Source organism: Alosa pseudoharengus, unplaced genomic scaffold (assembly GCF_046254945.1).
Source record: "Alosa pseudoharengus isolate Yale_2024_CS ecotype anadromous, Long Island Sound unplaced genomic scaffold, YU_APseudo_1.1 YU_APseudo_1.1_scf_24, whole genome shotgun sequence".
In the NCBI taxonomy this organism is placed as follows: Eukaryota; Metazoa; Chordata; class Actinopteri; order Clupeiformes; family Clupeidae; genus Alosa; species Alosa pseudoharengus.
In genome coordinates this window covers 23,181,524-23,203,873 of record NW_027468689.1, presented here as the reverse complement: position 1 = coordinate 23,203,873, position 22,350 = coordinate 23,181,524, and the positions used below count along the sequence as shown (strand labels likewise).

The window sequence follows — 22,350 nt, the reverse complement described above, 5'->3', positions numbered from 1 at the left end:
TGAAAAAGCTTTTAGTCAAGGACTAGGCTTAATCTATGTATGGGAAATTGGTCACATATATCTATACTGCAATCACTGAAGGTGTAATAAGAACCAGCACCAAACTCTGATTTGTCGTGAGTGATTTGTTTTGCCCATAACGTTTTTATGTCCATAGCCAGATCCAAAGAACCTGCATAAATGTTATCAAATAATTATGAAATCTCAAACTGCGGTAGGCGGCCATGCCCTTCGGGGAAATAATTGTTTTGGGAAGGATTCTTGAGCAGAAATCCACTCCCTGTTCCTGCTACAACTGTGTACAAAGGGCCTTGGGTTCATGTTATCAAATGGGTGAGAAACGTTGGGCTGCAATAGGTGAAATGGCCCTGAAGAGACAAAGATTAAACAGGATTAAACGGGCGACAGCAGGACAGCACGCACCCAAAACACCTTTTTTTCAGACACGAATGAAAAGTGTGTCAAAAGTGAGTTGACTGTGCACATTTTCACTAGTAGAGAGTGAATCTTTAGGAGGTGGTTTGTATTAGCCATTTTGTGTGAAATGTGTTACTTCTGTTGTGGCTTTCGCCTGTTCTTTTTTTTTTTTTAAAGCAAAGTCGCTTATTGCACACTTAACACCAGTAGATGATTGTTGTTGTAAAATACTATTCTTTCTGTGCCAAGGAGACGGCAACAAACAGTAAGTTTAAAATAAAAGACAAATAAAAGATGAAAGCTGGATGGAAGATGAATTCAAATGATGGGTTAGTTAACAATAATATAAAACAATACATTTGTCAGCACAGTAAAAGGATTGAATTAACATAATCTTTATTTTGATTGGTTACAACTGAAATATTAATAATTTAAAGGTGGTCAGTTTACAACACACAGAGACAACACAATCTCCTTTAAAGGCATTGCACAAGCATAATGGCATGACTCCAGTAAGAGACACAATACACGTGAGACCAGCATGAATAAAATGGAACTCTTGGCGTCACAGAGCTGCATTTGCCTGAACATTAATCTTTTCTCACTGTTAGGAAAGTGTCTCACTGATGCTGCCGCGGTTCCTGCTAAAGAGGACTGAGTGGAAACTAGTCAAAAACTATGACCACAAAAGCCAACAGATGAACTCTTTTTCCATCCTGACCCTGAGCCGTTGTATTGGGTTACTCACTCACACCTGATAGCTCCTGCGTCACCACCCGGCCACAGATCAGACGAGGCCGACTTCGATACTTCCCTAGCTTCTCTTTACTGTCAGTGCTCACATCTGGCGCTTTTACTTGTTTTAAAGGAAGATCAGGCTGTGTGTTTGTGTGTGTGTGTTTTTGTGTGTGTGATTTAAAGGATGATCAGGCTGTGTGTGTGTGTGTGTGTGTGTGTGTGTGTGTGTGTGTGTGTGCGTGCGTGATTTAAAGGAAGACCAGGCTGTGTATGTGTGTGTGCGTGTTTTAAAGGAGGATCAGGTTGTACGCTGCCTGAACTGCTACAAGCGTGAAGGAGTGATGATGTGTGTACTAATTGAACAAACAAATAAATAAATAAATGTAAGAATCAATGAATAGAATTGTGACTTTGTCTTGTTTATCCTGACCCCTGACCCTTAGGACTGCCCTGTGTGTCCAGGCCAAAACAAATGAAACCAAACTTACAGAATAAATACATTTTTCTAGGCTTTGAAACATGCTTGGAGACACGGAACTGTAATCTTCATATATTCAAATTGCAATGAATCTGATTTTTTCTTTTGCAGATTAACCTATTTATGGGTAGTACTCGTCATCACCACTGGAGTTGGTTGATATTTGTCCTGCACTGGCAAATGTCTGATTCAATATCTGAGGGGCCGCGATGAACCAACTGAGCATGTGCAGCAGTAAGGTCCACATTCAGATGACTCAACGACAAATTAATCATAACATAGTGATGTGGTCGAAGAAACGTAAAACATCCGCGCATTTTAGCGAATACATGATTCACATGTGCCACTGCTGTCCAGACACACACACACACACGCACACACACACACACGCATGCACACATTAAGGCCTTCATTAAGGAACAGCTTCATTGTACAAGTAAAATAACATAACATAATAAGGACAGTACTTTTTCAGAGATATACAGTGAGATAACTGCAGGCACATAGTGCAACATACAGGCCCTTGGCAGAGAATCCTGACCAAGATCCTGACAAAACATTGATTTCTGTATTTAAGACAAAGCCCTTTGGGAGTCTCTCATCTCTCTCTCACACACACACACACACACACACACACACACACACACACACACACACACACACACACACACACACACACACACACACACACACACACACACACAGATATTTCCTCCCTTGTTGCAGCTCAAGGATGGAAATAGAGTTATTTACATTGCCATCAGACGGAGTGTCTGTTTCAGAAGGGAAATGGTGCAGTATTATGGTCTGGTTTCCACGGGAACGCTCCCTGTCTGTCCTCCCACTCAGCCAATCAGTGGCGAGCACACCCTCACCCCATGACCCTGACACACAAGTGAGAAGGGATGCATGCATGTGGGATGCATGCAGACACTATAACAGTACCCACCCACACACGTGCACACACTCTACACCGAGGACCAGGGAACAGACTCTCTGGAACTTTCCCCTAATTAATCTGACACAAAGACACTGTACTCCCATAAAAAGGAGTAACATTTTACAAAATGTTGTTTTATAAAATGTTCTGTACTGTAATTTTCTGTTCTACGATTCCATTCTATCCGACATTAAACCCAACTTTTTCAAAATGATTTAAAAAACAAGACACATTAAACACTTTGCCTTGTTAGCTACAGGCACATTTTCTCCACTGAAATTAAAAAGTGTGAAAAAGCACCTAGGGCATCGAGACCAAATATCTGCTGCCCTCTTGTGGTCTAAAATGGGAGTCCAGTCCTCTAATTGTGACTATTCTTTTTCAGAATGTTAGAGTAGCTTCTTTTTTTCCCTTTTCTTTTTTTTATAATCTCACCCAGATATTGCATTGCAAACAAATAAACAAACATCAGAGCACTAACCCCTTAACATTTTCATGATACAATCCTAAATTGCAATTAAATATCTAATTGAGACATGTGACTGTCAGCAATGATAAATTAGTCATCAGTAAACATCTTTTCCACAACGTCAAAGCATAACACAGGCTGTACAAAAACACATAGGAACCATTATGCCACTGGTTCATGTCGACTAAGATGTCTTTTATGAGGTCAGAATGAGGAAGCTGTGGTTAAAATGTCTTCCAACTCCCGACATACCCAGACTCGTAAAGGTCAAAGCTTTTTAAAAAAGGCTTTAAAAAGACACAAAACTAAACATAGCTCCCATATGAAGCGTGACTCCAGCATCGGGTGATATAACAGTGTTGGCCAGCCAGAGGAGCAGAGTGAGCATCTCCTCTTATTCAGCTCCACTTACAGAAGGATCCTTCTCAATGAGTTCAAAGGTCAAAGTTCAAGTGCAAACCCAGGTCACAGCCCAGAGTCTGACCCCACTTCTTTAGGAGGTCCTCGTGCATTAAAGATAAAGGTGACACTTTCATACAAAGTGCCACAAACTCGCACCGGTGGGTTTGGGTATGAAACTCAAGCTGGCCATTACCATTGGTCCATTGCGGTCGTAGTTGTCCTTCACTGAGTATGGGAATAGGGGAGGACGAGGGTGGGGGAGGAGAAGGAGGGCTCGTAAATGCCCGGCAGGGGGCCAGGATGTTCTACAGGTTGGGTCTGATCCAGGGCAGGGTCCATCTGGGGCTCTGGGGCAGATTCCTTGGGGGGCCCTGGGGTTTTGGGGACGGGCCCCCCGGGCGCCGGGCCCTGCTGCTGCTGCGGGTTCTGGGGTTCGCCTGGGCCGGCTTCCAAAGCCTCCTCAGTGACCTCAGAGCCTGGGCGGGCCTCAAGTGTATCCTACAAAACAACACACACACACACGCACACACACGCGCGCACGCACACGCACACGCGCACACGCACACGCACACGCACACGCACACGCACACGCACACGCACACGCACACGCACACGCACACGCACACACACACGCACACACACACACACACACACACACACACACCTGAGTATGGTATTCAGGCTTCATATTGTACACTATACATGAATAATAAAGGGGTGTAATATGGATGATTTCATGTACATTCTACGATCAAAAAGTGCCACAGTGAAACAAAAATGTAACAACACATTTGTTTCTGCTGCCATTTCTCACATGAATTGAACTACAAGATACAGACGTTTCTTTTAGACACACAAAATGCTTGTATCTTGAGTTTTGTTCTCAAGTTTGTTCAAATCTGTGTTCGCAAGCACTTCACCAAAGTAATCCGTTCACTCGACATGTGACATATCAAATGCTGCTGATTAAAAGGCATAATTATTGCACAGATGTCCTTTGAATAAATCATATAATAATCATAAATCATCACACTCTAAATATGCAATTTTATCACACCTGAAAATGCCACACGTAACAGGTTTTGAGGGAGTGTTCAACTGCTATACTGACTGCAAGGATATCCACTTCACTACAGGCACTACAAGTGCTCACTTAATATTTCTTTTTCCACATTTGTGAACAAATTTTGTGTGCATAGAAGAAGTCTTAGATCTTTTACTTCAAGTCATGAAAATTGGATGTGAACTAACATTTATATGGATGTGAATTAATGATTATATGGATGTGAACTAACGTATATATGGATTTGAACTAACATTTATATGTTTGTTCAGCATATCTTTTGATATTTAAGTGTGACCTTATTGTCAAACAAACAAACAAACAAACAAACAAACAAACAAACATCTAATCTACAAGCAAACATAAACACACACCCCACCAACACTGATGCTGACATGCATTACATGTATAGGTTATACATGGGAGCGATACGGAATATTCTGGCTTTTCATCAAGGATCTCTCAACGTTAACATTTCTTTTAAAATAATTTATGTGATGAGCCATTAACACTAGTATGAACTTGCTTAACCAACAGGGTGACATGACATTTTGTGTTTGCAGATTTTGCTACGATTGTTGCGCCTATGAGGAAACTACATTGTCCAGAAGTTAAAACTCAGGCACATTAGGGTGGACAGAGCCGGTTAAAGAGCAGGCCAGAGAAAGAACGGCCAACGCTTTGAGTCATGGAGTTCTTTGCCTCCGCCTCGTCCATAAATGGTGTATACTGGGACACCTTGGCGACCGTTATCCTTAACATATATCAAATACGCTTTACAATCTGGTATACAGTATTACAAGTATTTTCCACTATCAGAGAACAGATCGATATACCAGACCAGATCAACGAGTATTGAAGTACTTCTATACCCTTTGACCAGGATACAGTGACTAAATTACTGACACCTAGTGGTTCGATGGTTTCACATATATTTTCTGCAAGGCAGTAAATAATGAGATCCTCAATAAAGACCATTAAAGCAACGAACAGTATCAGTGCACACACAGCACGCCACACTGCTGAAAGACGAGGGTGCAGGAATTTCCCACGATCTCACCTCTCTTCACACGCGGTTAGGGAAGCATGGAAAGAGAAGATGTCATTAGAACCCCAAATAAGTCAAACCAGCACTTGAAATATGAGAAAAGTAGAGACTACAGAGTATTTACACTAAGTATAGTAATCATGTACACTACGCCAGCAGAACAGAGGATACCCTAAACACAGACTACAAAGACTGCTTGGAAGTCCTAGAAGCTTTAGCCCTAATCTGTCTCTGATCTGCGGTAGATTTTAAACCTCTTTCTGCTAAATAAGGATTGATAGAAGTAGTTTTGGAGTTATTCAATGTATTTTGACTCTTTCTCATTTTCTCCTTGCTGTTGTTCTTAAATTAATTTCCATGTATCTTCCCTTTGCTTCATGTCTATTTAGCTGTTTTTTTCTATCATTTTTCTCCTCTCTTCCTCCTGCCATACCCCCCCCCCCTCTCTCTCTACCTGCAGTGGCTCTGTCTCTATCGGGGGGTTCCTCTTCCTCATGGCCACAAACTCCCAGATCTGGTAGATGGCGAAGGCCATGTTGACCCACGGGGAGCCGGCGATGACCCATGCGGGCTTGGCCATGTCCTCCTGCTCCTCCTGGTGCCGGGTCTTCTGCGCCGGCAGCCTGGGCTCGGGACGTGGGGTCTCCGTGTCCACGTGGTCCTGCGCCAGGTCGATGGTGGCGATGGGCACGGGGCTGGACGGCACCGGAATGTTCTCGGCCAGCATGCGGTCCTTGCCCCTGCTGCCGCTGCTGCTGTCGCCCCCGCGCTCGTCCTGGTCCATCAGGCACTGGATGAGGGAGAAGATGATCAGGATGACCAGGGAGGCCATGCCAATGCCTCGGAACGTTACCGCCGCACCTGTCAATCACAGACAACCGCACAGATCAGCGACACGGAACATCAGAAATCACACACACACACACACACTACAAAACATCGGACATCACACACACACTACAGAAATGACAAATCACACACACACAAACACACACACACTACAGATATCAGAAATCACACACACACACACACACACACACACACACACACACACACACACACACACACACACACACACACACACACACACACACACACATAACACACAGAGACAAAGACATTAGAAATTACTGACACATAACAGAAATCAGCAACAGACAGCAGACTCAACAGAAACCACCACAAAGTAAGGCCTAAGAATCATAACCAAACTCAGAGTTGAACCATAGCAGATACAGTGGGCAATAAAGTTGACAATATGACAATAAAGTTGAATCTAATCTAAAATGTCAGCTCAGCTCATCAATAAATGGGTTGATTGCATTACCATTACCATGTTGCTTTTCTGTACATCTGACCCCACATTACACAATCTTCACAATCAAAACTAATCTTTAGGGTGGGGATGAGAGTTTTGATGAATGTAAAACAACATGCCAGCAGGTGGCGCTCAGGATCTGAGGACGGCCATACAGTTGTGAAAATAAAAGAGCCAAGGTACAATAGCTCACATCAGGTGTGTTTTTCTCACAGGGACAACAGCAACTGGAACAGTAACAGCAACCGCAAAAGCAACAGCAACCACAATAACAACAGCACACACAATAGCAACAACAACAGCAACAACAACAACAACAACAGCAACAGGTGCGTCTGTCCTTACCGAAGTAGTTGACGAAGACGCCGCCCACCATGGCGCCACAGCCACGGCCCAGGCCCAGATGGAGCCCCTGCAGGATGCCCTGCGCCGAGGTGCGGAGAGCCGGGGGCACCGCCGCGCTCAGGTAGGAGATACACGCTGCCCACACCGCCGCATGGGTCACACCTGAGGACACACAAATACACACACACACACACACACACACACACACACACACACACACACACACACACACAACAAAATGTCTGTCATTTCATGCTCTAACATTGGTAGAATCTTACAAAAGTTTTACAAAACAGGAACTTTATTGAATAGAAGTATAGTTTTTCTTTATAATAGGAAATGGTGGTCAGTATTTCAGGTCAATGACAGTGTGCTGGACAACTATGGTGACTATGGTGGACTGAAGCGCAAGCTAATTGACAGGCAGACTGGCAAACAGCCAAAAGTCCACTTTTCAGACATGACAGTTTTGTGTGGACTTTAGATTGACAGCATGTTTACATACTGTACATGCATTGTAAAGGAAAACATCAGACTTTGCATCTGAAGCGTAGAGACCAAAGGGTGCTCTCCAGATAAAGAATTGAGAGCATGTTATAGCACGTCTATACATCAGCATAGATGGTTGAGCTCATTGATTTCCATTGTAGAAGGAAAATGTAGCTTTAAAGGAACACGGCAACCTTTTGGAAAAGGATCTTATTTGCCGTCCACCCCAGAATTAGATAAGATAGATATGACACATAATCCATAAAGTGTCACTGAGAGAAGAGGGACCAGAAACATCAAAGATGTTGGTTTTGGATAAGCTATGTATCACCATCACCTCTACAGTATAACTATAACGATAACTATAAAAAAATATTGTTGTTGTTAATATGAATAACGACGTTCGCACATAATCTATAAAGATGATGTCATGAAGAGCGATATCGTTGGGTATCACTTTCAGACCGATTTTGAGAACAATGAAAAGCTAACAGCCAATCAGAACCCATCACATTTTAGCCATCACATTCATTAACACAAGGAGAGACTTTGCTTATCGTTGGTCAGTGTGGACGCTTCGTTCGTTATGGGTATAGTTATCATTTCTGGTGTGAACGGCCCTTTAATCTATAAGTGCTGTATGCTTTCTTTGTAGCAAAAAATAGACACAGTCGATAGCAGAGACGCCTGCCTCAGTGTGACCATGACCCATCTCAAAACGAAGACGGCACAGAGAGCACCATACCACCGCGCTGCTGCAACAAGACCTCTCAGCCCGCAGAGCAAATCATGGACTTTTATATCAATTAACACACTGAGTGACTAGCATTGAACATGTAGTGTAAGTGTAACGTGTAAGGTCTTGGAAATTCACACAGCACATAAATGAGTATCATAAAGCATCTCGACTACTGCACAGAAGTTGCAGCTAAGTGATCTATTTGTCGAGGTGGCACTGTTTCGACTCAACTGGTTCTGTTTCGACGCAACTGAAACGTGCACATAAAGAGCAAACTGTTAGAGCTGTTATAATCCTCAAGTATCTCACTCAACACGGGTGACCACATCCTGAACAGAAACAGAGGCTGAGTCAGAGACGCAGAGAGAGATTAAAATATGCTGCAGTGTGTGTGTGTATGTGTGTGTATGTGTGTGTGTGTGTGTGTGTGTGTGTGTGTGTGTGTGTGCGCGCGCGTATGTATGCGTGTGTGCATATGTGCGCATGTGTATTTGCGAGTGTGTGTGCGCGCGTATGTGTATATGTGCGTGCCGTGTGCAACTGTGCTGACGTGAATGCCTTCTGGCTGCTCTGATGTGCACTACACAGGATGTCACAGTTCAACTTACTCTCTCAGGCCTATAAGCGAAGACCAAAGCACTGAACAGTGTACACTGAGCATGTATAGTGTATGTGTGTCTGGGGATGGCCCAAAGTGGACGAGCCATCTGAAATACTGTATACTGCATACTGTACATCTCCGGTGACCCTCTTCATTATATTCCCAGGTGGAAATACAGTGTCAGCTCTTTGAATAGATATCTTTGGCCATGCCTTTTCCACCTTAGGTGAGCTATGAACTCTTCCAGCTGTAGCTTTTCAATCAAAGTATCGTCATCTCCTACCCACTTCTGATACCAGTGGGTCAGAACCAGAACCAGTACCAACTGGTTTCAGCTCCCCCCTTGCGAGATTTGTCATTATAACACTGCAAAAACAACCATTCAAAAAGATGCAGAAGTCTAGAACCTGAACCAGAAATGCAATTTGTTTATATTCCCTCTATCTTCTGGTTGAATTCTAATAAAGGCAATGAGAAATCAACATAATATGTAATATATGGGCATCATAACATTGCTAAAAAAACAATGGGTGCCCAAAACATTTGCACAGTACTGTATATACAGTATATGTGTGTGTGAGTGTGTGTGTGTGTAGGGTGGACCCTGTTCTGATCAAGCTTGTTTATCCAGTTCACTCCACAGGCCAGAGGGTACTCTCCATTCTAGTCCAGTGTGCTGCTGGCGTGGGAAGAGCTTAGGAGGAGGAGCTTAAAGAAGCCACAATCAGCACAGAGCTACTGGGATTGCTCTTCTTCAAGACAGAGAAAGGAGCCTACTACTGAACATGCTCTTCTGCTTGGAGAAAGTTTAGGGGGTGCAGGGGTTGGCGGTCATTGTCCATTATAGAGAGCAGTCTGCTCTGGGTCTTCTTATAAGTATAAGTATAAGCATATAAACTCTTTTGAGTATACTCTTTTGATCCCGTGAGGGAAATTTGGTCTCTGCATTTATCCCAATCCGTGAATTAGTGAAACACACTCAGCACACAGTGAGGTGAAGCACACACTAATCCCGGCGCAGTGAGCTGCCTGCTACAACAGCGACGCTCAGGGAGCAGTGAGGGGTAAGGTGCCTTGCTCAAGGGCACTTCAGCCGTTCCTACTGGTCGGGGTTCAAACCGGCAACCCTCCGGTTACAAGTCCGAAGCGCTAACCAGTAGGCCACGGCTGCCCCTATCTTATCTGCAACTGATGTCAGTGACTCGAGCGCCATGCCCACCACAGAACCAGCTTTACTCACTGGTCTGTCCAGTCGTCCAGCATCTCTCTTGCTAGTGCTGCCTCCCCAACATACCACAGCATAGAAAAGGACACTGGCCATGACACACTGGTAGAACATAAGCAGGGGCTTGCTGCAGACATTAAATGACCCCAGCCTCCTAAGGAAATAGAGCCTGCTTTGCCCTTTCTTGTAAAGTGCATCAGTATTGGCAGACCAGTCCAGCTTATTGTCAAGATGTAACCCCAGGTACTTGTTGTATGTACTGACAGTCTCCACATTCACCCTGTCTATTGTGCATAGTGTTGTATGTGATGTGTGTGTGCTTCTTGTATGTCTTTATGCCACTGTCTAGGGCTGTAACGATTTACGATTCGAAACCGAAATCGCGACATTCATATCCACGATACTGTGTCGCGGTGTGAAAAGGCAGAATCGCGACACACCCTTTCTAGTGTTTCACACAGTGCTTTGCAGCTTATGCGGCCGCAAAAGCAACCCACAACTCCTGCTTTAGGCTACTTATCGGTAGCCTACGTTGTCCAAAAACAAATAAATAAATAAATAATAATTTCATACCTCTCCTTGCTTTCATTGTAGACTATATGTGCAACTTTACCAAACAGTATAGAAGTAAAACCCCTCTCCTTGCCCACTCTCTCTCGCGCTCCCTCCCTCTCCTGCTCAATGAACACGCGGAACTTAAATAAAACATTCACAATCGTGAAAGCAAGGACGCATAGACGACTAGCTAAATTACTATTAAATCCGCTTAGCATCATTAGCATGCTGCACATATTTGTTTAAAACTCTTGCATTGAAGTTGACTGATCATCTCAATACCAACGTTTCCCAAAAGGGCCTGTCCCAAGGAGAACAAGTAGCCTATTACCTTGAAACTTAAACACACATGGGGAAACTGAACAGTCCAATCAGTAGACTATGATAGGCTAAGCCAGTGTTTCCCAAACTTTTTTTCTGGCGACCCACTTTTTAAAAATGACAGACCATCGCGACCCATTTCACTTCAAATCTACCCTGCAACCACCAACCATACATTGCAATAGGATCTAGATAGATAGATCCTGCTTTGAACATGGTAGTGTTGCATTTTGAGCACCATCAGCGTGAAAAGTTGGAAATGACTACTGAAAAGATACGTTTTAATGCGCATCCGAGAGTTTGGGGAAATTCTCGCATGTTGCGCATTCGTCAGCATAGTAAAGCTGTTTCTGTATTTCTAAAAAAATGTTGTAGGCTACGTTGCGTTGCAGACAAATGGGTCCATAACACTGTGGACGTCAATTCCGATGACAGCAAATAACTCAAGTCGTTATATTGTATTGTTGTATTATATTATATAGCCTAGTCGTTATATCAGAACAAGGCTTTTGGGCAATAGCCGGAAGAATGCGCCTTTACTTTGGAGTTCGCGAGGTACAAAACGAGAGAAATAGTGTTTAAAATGTCTATTTAAATTGTAGCCTAATATAATGCACTGTTGTGCATTTTAAATCAGAAATAAGAATGTGAGGAGGTTGCTATTAACTTTAAAGATTGCATCTACAATCGAAACTCTACATGCAAATTGAATATCCTTATCCGGTCTATGGATGTCTGCTTTAGTTGACAGCACGGTCACTAGATTTTAATCGGTTAAGTTGAGGAACTGGTATCTGTTAAAGGCGCCCCACAGAACGGTTTCATTTTGAGAGGTAGATATCCATGCTCTGGCTCCCCCTCTGCGATGCGTTCGTCCCCCAGTTTCATGCGCCAGTTTCATGAGCTTTTATGACAAAACCGTAACTGTGGTAGTTAACAAACTACATCCTAATAGAAAACTGTTTCTTTCCTGGTATCAAATGACAAATGGTATCAGACCTATAACACAACATAAATTGTGCTGGGCTGGCGACCCAAATAAATTCTCCTGCGACCCACCCGTGGGTCGCGACCCAGACTTTGGGAAACACTGGGCTAAGCTATATGCTACTTTGTTTACAATATTTCCAGGCTTCAACCAGACAGCTGAATTAAAGAAGTAGAGTTGTAATAAAAAATAGTAGGCCTAGGCTATAGGCTAATCTGCAAAAAGTGTGCTGTCATAAATATCAGTCATTCAGAAAAATATTTTTATATCAGGATATAAAATAATAGATATATTATATGTAATCCTCTGGTGTTCTAAGGGAGGCCATTAAAATGTTATTTAATAAAATGTCTAGCCCCCCCCCCAAAAAAAAGAAAAAAGAAAAGAAAAATCGAGATTCGTATCGAACCGTGGGTCAAAAATCGTGATACAAACCGAATCGTGAGGTTGGTATCGTTACAGCCCTACCACTGTCAAAGACAATTTTCCATTTTATGTAAGTTTTATGGACATTAAAGAAGTCTAAGTCTAAGTCTAATGGTGACAGGCAGCAAGGGAGTGGCAGGCCTCCTGAAGTCCATCACCATTTCCTTAGTTTTAATGGTAAAAATAACTTTGACTTGTTGAATTAATTAGTACTCATTTTGTATTAGAATTTTGGGGGACATTATACTGTACATGTAAGACATTTGTCACCACTCCAGATGGCCACCAATACAGATAGGTTGCTTGCAGAATTATATTTTGTTAAGAGAAACCTGTTGTGTTGGTGTAGTCAAAACACAACGCTGTGACTCCACACACTGTAAAAATAAAACAATTTATGACTCTGACATGCAGGTTTGTGCTGCTGACGTGGGAAAAGCTCCCTGTCTCCAAACTCCATAAGGAGAAGGACAGGAGGCAGGGGCGCAGGAGATATTTTGAAAGTGAGGGGGACCAAATTTTGAACACAAACCCATAGTGAGATCAGATTTCCAGATATCGGATCGCCACCTCTGGCCCACTAACGACCATCATATTTTAAACTTGCCAGAATATTAAGATAATACCATTGATTGTTTTCCAAATATTTGTTGATTAAAATTATCAAAACTGTGAGATGAGCACAACGCCAGATCTGCCCTCAGACCAGCTTCTAGCTATGTGCAATTCTACTTTTATTTAATTTTTTTAGATTTATTTTACACTACTTGGGCCAATGGTAGAATACTCTAAAAGCAACATGATGTTGATATTTTATGAAGCCATGAATGAATCATCATGCCTATGATCCAAACATAGACTACATGATCAAATAGCCTAGTTAGGCCTACAGTACCTAAATTGTCTCGTATAAACCAAATCAACAATGTGTCTGCAGTTAATATTTATGCAATGTTAGAACATGTTGGCTTAACAAGTTACCAGTCCAGAACACACAGAATATTGCAACAGAAAATTGCCTTTATAATCAACTACTATTTGTTCCAATAGCATTTAAACAAAGCATTTATAAAATTGAAAAAAAATATATTACATAAGAAGTAAAATAAAATACTGTTACTGTAGTAATTGTACCACATTATCCCAAGCTTCAAAGAGCTCCCCATGTCTGTGACAGCGAGACGTGACACCGCTAAATTCTCAGCTTGTTTATACCCCACACTGAACGCGTAAGAAAGGCCCATCACTTTGGGGTGTGGTAGCCTACTCTCTGGGATTTATGCACCAAGGTAACTGAAGTATCCAATTTGTGTCTTGAAATTATGTTTGAAATAAATGTCTTAGAACAAAAACTTTGGGTAGGCCTATATACCTGTATTTTATAGTTAGGCTAGTGAAAACGAGTTGATCAGTAGGCTAGTTGAGTTTGTTATCAATAAACATAACAGCTAATGTCATGTTGAGCAGGAGATAGGCTACCATAAATCCTCAAATTATGCCCGGGATTGATTCTATTTATAGCCGGACAAATAAAGGCAGGTTCCCATATTTGCCTATACCATACTAACAATTGCCATCAGTCCACCAGAACTAGAAGACATTGCTTCGATTTAAGTCAATGAAATAACACCTCTTCTTAATATTTTATTATATTGTTGGTTGGATTAATAAAGTCGTTTTCCTACCATGGGTCTCCAACACACGTTCTCAAGCTCATTGTCTTGCCGCCCCTTTCGAGCTAATTGCCAGAGGCTGAAGCCTACTACATTTAACGCAATTGTTGTGTGACTCAAGGCATTCCAGCCTACGAATTTAATAAAAAGTAGCCTACTAAATCATGCATAATTAAACAATAACTCAATTTAGGCTACTTGGCTACGCAAAAAGGTTTCTATTACAGCACAACCCCTTTTCAATGAATGGCTGCCTTGTCTCGCAATAAACAGCGGTGGAAATCCCGACACTTTTTCAACTGCATGAAACATAACAGTGAACCATCAAATATCTCCCAGAGTTCAGTGCCTATCAGTCCCAACATTTAGCAATATAATCAAACAGTCCAAAAGTAAATTAGATCCCAAACCAAACCGAAAATATTATGCTTTTGATGGCTGTTAGTAGACAAACTGGCTTCAGATATCCAAAAGAGTGAATATGAGATTGTGCAGTCTTACAGTACTGTAGATGGCTGTGGTTAGTGATGTGATGCTGTTAATGGGGAGTTTTACATAGTTAGCGCAAACCCTATAGGTTATTATTTATTTAGCGTATATAAGGCTTTTTTTCCTTATCAAAAGTGAGGGGGATGACGGCCGTCTCTTTAGCACTGCGTGGGACATAACCCCCACGTCCCCCGTGCCTCCTGCGCCCCTGACAGGAGGAGGAGCTTAAAGAAGCCACAATCAGCACACCGATCTACTGGGATTGTTCATCTCGGGCCCCACCAGGAGAATATTTGAAGGATTTAAGTCATTTGTTTGCCTTGATATGTGAGCCACAAAACCAGTTTGTCCTATCTCTGTTGAATGTCAATGAACCAGGCGTCACCACGAGACCTACTCCACCCTGCCTAATGTGAGTGTGTCTGTGTGTCTGAGGGAGAGAGTGTCCAGCTGGAACCCCAGGCCTTTACTGAGCCACTCCCAGGAGCACATATAAAACAGAGCTTAGACCTAAGGCTTTCCAATGGTGATTAAGTTAAGCTAAGTTAAGTTATACTTTATCTATCCTGTAAGAAAATTCCTGTAGGAAATATGTCCTCTGCATTTTACCCCCATCCGGGGGTAGTGTACATACCGGTAAATACACACACACACACACACACACACACTTGGAGCAGTGAGCTCACTAGGAGCCCACACACACTAGGAGCACACATACAAACCCGGAGCAGTGGGCGCCAGTGGGGGATGATAGGTGCACATGTTTCTGTTCTCAGTCTCTGCTTGGTTTGTCAGGGATTCACTCTAATCAAACTAGCATCTGGGCCCTGCACACCCACTCACACTTCCACCGCACACTCTCTCTAACTGCTCTTCTGCCATCTCTCCTCTTTAGCTCCACTGCCTGTTCTTGGTTGTCGGTGGCGTGGAGGAAATAGGGCGTGAGATAAACCAACGCTGAAAATAACTGTCCTGACATGCACTCAAACACACACTCTCGCTCGCCGACAGACGCACAAAGGGCCCGTTTCCGGAACTTCCTCGAGCTTGCGTGACCCTGATGTCAGGTCAGCAGCCTTTGCCCTTACCTTGCAGAACCTCCATGGGCAGCACGATCCAGGCGTTCACCAGGTAGGAGATGTACAGGTAGCGTGCTGTGTTGCAGGCAAGGCCGATGTACAGTACCCTAAGAAGGACAAACAGAGCCAGAGATAAAAGGAAAAAAATATTGATTAAAAGATACAGTAGATTTCAGACTAAAAAGAACTTGTTGACTTGTTGAATTAATTAGTACTCATTTTTTATTAGATTTTTGGGGAACATTATGTAAGACATTTGTCACCACTCCAGATAGCCACCAATACAGCTTGCAGAATTATATTTTGTGATGGGAAACCTGTTGCGTTGGTGTAGTCAAAACACAAAACACACTGTGTTTGAACAATGCCTCCACGCACTGTAAAAATAAAATGTTTTATGACTCTGACATGCATGTTTGGCCAGCTCTGGTGAAAAACACACAGGATCACAAAACCACAAAAAGGACATGCACACACACGCACGCACACACACACACACACACACACACACACACACACACACACACACACACACACACACACACACACACACACACACACACACACACACACACACACACACACACACACACACACACACACACACACACACACACACACACACACACACACACACACACACAGCATGGACAGTGTGACAGAAGCATCTGCCACTGACAGAACTCCAAGGCCCTGAGTTGAAAGGCAGGCAGAGTGTAACCTCAAGCAGTAAGCAAAGCATCTCAGGCCTGAACTAAAGCTATCCTGTAGCATGCGGGAGCATTGAGCTGACCCACACTGATGCAGTTGTGCCCAGGATCTTGCTGCTCGTGGTATTAAATTAGCAAACAGATCTCACCAAGATATTAATTCAGTTAAGAGTTTGCACTTTACACTTTCACATTCAGATTAGGCCCCACCATGTTCGTGTGGCAGGCAGGCAGGTTTGCACCTTGACCTTGTGAACTCAGAAGAGGTCAGTGGACCGGAGAATGTCCTTCTCCTGAGCCGGGCGCCACAGCCGGTCTGATGCCGTTGAGTGTCCAGAGACTCTGAGAGGCCATTATGTCTGACACACAATGGCCACAAAGGAGACCGCCGCTGCTATGGCCATAGTCCAGCGCAAACAGGGAACTGTGCCACCAGAGGAAACGGGCCTCAGGCTGGTACCATAAACACCCAACGGGCACACAAACACATACACACATGTGCACGGACGCACGCAGGCATGCACGCACAGACATTATCAGACAGACAGACAAAGACACATTAGCACACCCACACACACACACTTTTCATCCTAACGGAATAATTTTGTTCATTCTACTTAAGCCAGCTTCTGGCCTGCCTAAAGCATGAAATAGGCTACTGATCCGACAAATTATCTTGGGATCTCCAGAAGCTGCTGGCTCACTCGTATGCCATTGACCTCTACTGAACCAACCCGCCTCGCCTCACTGTCATTGGCTGGAATGTGACCTTGCACAACTCAGCAGGTGCAGTGGCATGTCACTGGAGCTGCTCCCTCAGACCGTAGGTGTCCCACTCCCTACCCTGCTGCCTCCGACTCGTCATCCCTCACTTGACTTTCATGCATAGCAGCACTGAACACAAAAAAAAAATGCTTTCAACACGCTGGAGTTGGGAGTCAGATTTCAGTTGCTGAATATTTGCATATACTTTACAACAGTTCTGTCTGGTAGCACAATGATTCATTCCTGATTAGAGGCATTCTATGAGAGGGGATATCCTGGGGCAACCCTACTAGTAATCACCGTTCGTAACAACTCAGGCAGTGATTTGGTAAAGTCACATTTCTTTCACTCATACCATATAACTAACCCCATACATTTCTATGGAAGATTCTTTGAGTGCTGTGTCTCCTCGTTAGAAAGTCTCTGGCTCTACAGCTTTAAAAAATGGTCTCTTGACCACTTTCCCCCACGTGTGGTCTTCATAAAAACAACATTTAAACACTCTTGTTCTTTTCATAACAACATAACAGTCAGAGCTATTCACGTCCTTTGCATTAGTGCCCCAGTAGAGCAGGGAGCCTTCAGCTGCTTGAGAGTGCAGTATGAGAGAGGAGCGTGACGCATCCAGCAATTAGGAATTATTTTTCAGCTGGTCAAACTCCTAAGAGGCTAGTGAGTTTAATGGAACACACATTTGGAGAGAAAATTAAATTGCTTCAGTTGCTGACAGAAAAAAAATTGAGAAGGACATTTTAGTTAATTTTAGAGACTTGTTGAACGCTAATGCCGCAATAAAACCAATAGTAAATCATACAAATTAGACTTCTGCATGGCTAATATGGATGCAGGGTTAAAAAATATATACTGCACAACCACAGTCAAGAAAGATGATTTGTGAAGCATTCCCTCCATGAGGCTACCAGACGTGACTTAGGTTACATGACATGTCCAGCAGGGCCACCACCAGTGTTTCCTCTAGGATTTTTTTAAGCAGTGGGGGCAGGCCTGTCCGAACCACCCCCCCACCCCCCACCGTCCCCCCGTCCCACGGAACTGACAACTGACACTTTGCTGCAACACAAACAATTATATGTATTCACCTCTATTCACACACAATGAGGCATTATTTTCAGTTGTGATTGAGCTGTATATAGAGAATCTACAACAGGTCTGCACAATGAATTTTGAAAGGCAACTGCGACTATTGTACGTCTGCCCCATTTCTGATACCGTGGGGGAAGAAAATTAAACCGTGGGGGGCCGCCACTACCAAATCAACATAGAGGAAACACTGCACCACAGTCAACAGGCCAACTACCATTTCAAACAGAAACACTTGTCCAATGACTTTACTTGAGTGCTCTACAGGATTAAAGGATACAAAATGCATCTCACCACAAGAATCTGATAAGCTTGTTGTAAAGAAGGAAGCCGATGCTTGTTCACATGCTAGTCCGTTTCCCTTTTCCTGTAACTCACACACTGAGCCTCACAAAATGTATCCACCGAGCTTGATAAGCTTGTAACCGATGATGTAGGTCACAGTACCTCACCAGAGGTGTAAAGAAAAGTGGGTAACACTTTACTTGACAGTATTGACATAAGAGTGACATGATACTGTCATGAACATATGATGCTGTCATGACACATGAACCCTAACCCTAACTCTAATCCTAACCCTGATCCTAACCCTAACTTGTTATGACAAAAAACAAATGTCACTTAATAACAGAAGCGTTATGTCATAAATGTTTATGACTTGTTTATGACACATTCATGACAGTGTCATGTCACTCTTATGTTGATACTGTCAAGTAGTGTAACCGAAAAGTGTTTATCCAAACAATCACCGTCACCTGAAGAGACCTGATGTGGCTCATCGGATGACCTCCATAAAAGTTGGTTAATTAGGCAGCCAACCTCAGTGTAGACCAACGCCCTTGTTTGCAAACCACTCCAGCTCTGTCTACATGACTGTCATGTTGTCTCTCATATGGAACAGCTTATATGATGTGTCTGACTAACTCACCAGAGGTTTAAGTAAATAAACTGTTTAGCTCAATATCCTCTACCTGTACCTTAGGAGGTGGCTCTAAGATGGGTCTGATGGGTCTTTTGTCTGTACCTTAGAGGATGTGGTGTGTCTGAAAAGCTTGAAGCGCCTGGTAAGTTTTTAGCCAAAAAAAAGTCTACGTGATCTGCTCACCTGATGTGTCCGATGAGCTCGATGAGCTTGTGGCTGGTGAAGTAGGCGCCCAGCTCGGACACGTGGCTGAGGATGGAGCAGACGCCGAACAGGGTGGTGGTCCCCTTCAGGTCCTCCAAGTGCCAGTAGAGGAAGGTGAAGACAAAGCCGTAGCCGAAGCCCATGAACCAGGCCACGAAGAGCACCGTGCCGTAGCGCACGCTGCACAACAGACGCAGCAGGTCCCGGTAGTGGAACGTCTGGCCGCCGGACACTTCCGCGGTCGAGGTCGCTGACGGTGCCTGCTGCTGCTGCTGCTGCGTGCCGTGTTCTGTTGATTCGGACACATTTTGGACAACCTGGGGCATCTCGACCGCAGGTGGCGGCTGGTCCTCCTCCTGCCGGTAGTCCAGGCCGTCGAACTCGAACTGGGTGCCCACGATGAACGCCAGGCCCATGAGGACGCCGAACACGATGAAGGCGATGGTGTAGTTCTTCAACTCGGGCTCTGGGCAGCCAGGCACCAGGATGTGGAGGCGCGTGTGGTCGATCCAGATGCCCACGGACAGCATGGCCAGGCCCCAGCCCAGAGAGCCCCACATACGCTGGAGACCGTAGCGGTCGCGGTGGCGGCCCAGGTACTGCAGTGTGACCGTGTCCACGATGGTGACGGCCGGTGCGCTGAAGAACTCGCCCACAATCACCATCAGCAGGATCATCAGGAAGATGGCCTCCACCTGTTCAACGTTGTAGATGATGGTGGGCTTAGTGGGAGCTGCCGTTACCATCGTTGTTGTGGTTGTTGCGGTGGTGGTAGCGGTGGTGGTGGTCGGGGGAATTGCGGTCGTTGTGTCATTAGCGTCTAAGGGAGAGGTGGTGTCATTATTGAATGTGGTGTCTGAGCGATTTGCTGGTGTGCCGCCGCCTGCTGTTCCATCCAAACTGGTGAGGTTGGCTTCCCGTTTGATCCTCTGGGGGGCACTATACTTAGTTTGCCAGCTGGACAGCTCCTTCCCAAACAAATCCCGCCGTGACCGACTTGTGTTGCCCGAGGAGACATCGCCTGACGCATTGTTGTTGGCAGGCAACGTGGTCATTGTGGTGAGGTCCACACTGTCGCCGGGGTTACTGGGCACGGTGAAGTTGGGCAGCGGGGCCATCGGGGTGGTGGTCAGCTCCGGGCTCGAGCAGGTCATGTCCGCCTGTTGGGAGATACTGATGCCGCAGTTGAACAACAGCCAGCAGAAGACTGAGAACAGCAGCACGGCCTTGCCTTTGTGGTAGCGATCTGCCACCATCCCCCAGAAGGGGGCGCTGCAGAACTCTATGAAGTAGCGGATGCCCACCAGCAGTCCACTGTGACTGGGCGTCATGCCCAGCTGCTTGTAGTAGACAGGCAGCAGCGGGTGCAGCGAGCCGTAGGCCGCGTAGAAGAAGAAGTAGAAGATCTTGGAGACCAGGAGGCGCCGGTTGACCCGCAGGCACATCCTTTGACAGCAGCCCATGTCTGGGGCCTGAGAGGGCGAGACGGAGGGAGGGGGCACTGGGTCGTCGCCCGCGGTGCCTGTATGTGGGCCGGAGGAGGGCAATGCATCCGTGCCCTTTTTAAGAGAGAGGACACCAAAATGCCCAGACGGTCCATGCTTTCTCTTCGGTTCATCCTCATCATCAGTCAGTATGGCCACTTTGTCGTCCGCCATGACTGTAAAATATGGCGGAGGGAGGGGGGTTTAGTTACTGCAATTTATGTCTGTAAATATTAAAAGTTTATGATATTTTAAAGGCTGCTGTACACACATTGTTTTTTGAGAATTCAACTACGTATAAATCTCTTGTTACCATCAGCAACATCAATAACAGTGAATAATAGACAGGAGTCAACTGTCCTCTACTGCCTGCTTCCTTCTCTCAAATTATGATGAGTAATAGGGAGGAGATTGAGGGAAATAAGTACCTGTCCTGGAACAATAGTTTTTGACGCAGTTCACATAAAGAAAAACCGGGCCATCTACGTAAGCACGGTCTAGTGTTGCGGAAGTCCAACCTATAGGGCGTCAGCTTCTAACTTAATTTATGACTGTAACAATGTTAAAATAAATCGGCTAAATATAAAAACTACACTTGCTACAACAGTTTGTTGACGCTCAGTAATATACAGATAAACACGTGAGCTCAGTTGCTGAGCTGCGCTCCTAAAAAAGTGACGTCTACTAGTAGTCAAGCGAATGAAACACAACAGATAACGAATTATTTGTCTTCCTATTGATGAGAGAAAACGGATGTCTTCAAGTGATCATCTTAATCACACCGACCCCAAGCCGAAATACCAGATTACTAAATATTAAAGAGTGTGTTATGCCCACCTGCTATCTTCGAAGAGGAAGTTCAGTTTTCGTGTCGATGCAAGTTCTTTAGCTTCAGTTTGCCGGCAGGTGGGTAACTCGATGCTTCTCAGAGCCATCAAACATGGACGGAGGAAGTTAACAGATTCATCACTTTTCTCGCAATTACGGGCATGTACTGGTTTGGATCCATAAAGTTGTCAATGATTCAACGTTATCTCCACAGATTGATCTTAATCTATTCTTGTTTTCGTGCGAGCCGCGGGGACTTCTGTCTTACCTGTCCTGCGCCGTCTCCACAGACCCGGACCGTCCCCACCCCACCTTCAGAGGCGGGGTTTGGAGTCTTCCTTTCCAATAAGTTACGCCCTCGATATTTCCTTTCCTGTTTTTACGCGGACATGGTGATTGAGATTCTGAATTGCATGATTATGGCTCTACTACAGGCAATTGAACATAAATCTTGAAATAAAAGCAGCGTGTTTCACAGACAAATGTGATGTGAACAATTTGTGCGCGGGGTCTAGTTTACCTCACGTGCTTTA

At 44.4% G+C, this 22,350-nt stretch overlaps 1 protein-coding gene across 2 annotated transcripts; it reads right to left on the bottom strand.

The window, feature by feature from the left end:
- Positions 1-796: 796 nt before the first annotated feature.
- On the bottom strand, positions 797-22,114 carry LOC143142551 (major facilitator superfamily domain-containing protein 6-A-like). Of its 2 annotated transcripts, none has more exons than XM_076303506.1 (6): positions 21,827-22,114; positions 19,485-21,165; positions 15,813-15,910; positions 7,219-7,380; positions 6,010-6,416; positions 797-3,942 (listed from the first exon to the last, which is right to left on the bottom strand). In XM_076303506.1, exons 2-6 carry the CDS (start codon positions 21,161-21,163, stop codon positions 3,667-3,669), a joined length of 2,622 nt encoding a protein of 873 aa, XP_076159621.1. In that variant the 5' UTR covers positions 21,164-21,165; positions 21,827-22,114; the 3' UTR covers positions 797-3,666. The 2 variants fall into 2 exon arrangements, with proteins under 2 accessions (XP_076159621.1, XP_076159622.1); XM_076303507.1 differs by having other exon boundaries at positions 3,852-5,571.
- Between the last annotated feature and the right edge of the window lie 236 nt (positions 22,115-22,350).

Bases quoted from the DNA above. Each gene is read 5' to 3' on its own strand.
- LOC143142551 (XM_076303506.1), bottom strand. From the start codon at position 21,163: ATGGCGGACGACAAAGTGGCCATACTGACTGATGATGAGGATGAACCG. The intron at 7,381-15,812 runs GTAAGGGCAAAG...GTGTGTCCTCAG, and splicing joins GCCCATGGAGGTTCTGCAAG to GTGTGACCCATGCGGCGGTG. The intron at 3,943-6,009 runs GTAGAGAGAGAG...GTTGTTTTGTAG, and splicing joins TAGAGACAGAGCCACTGCAG to GATACACTTGAGGCCCGCCC.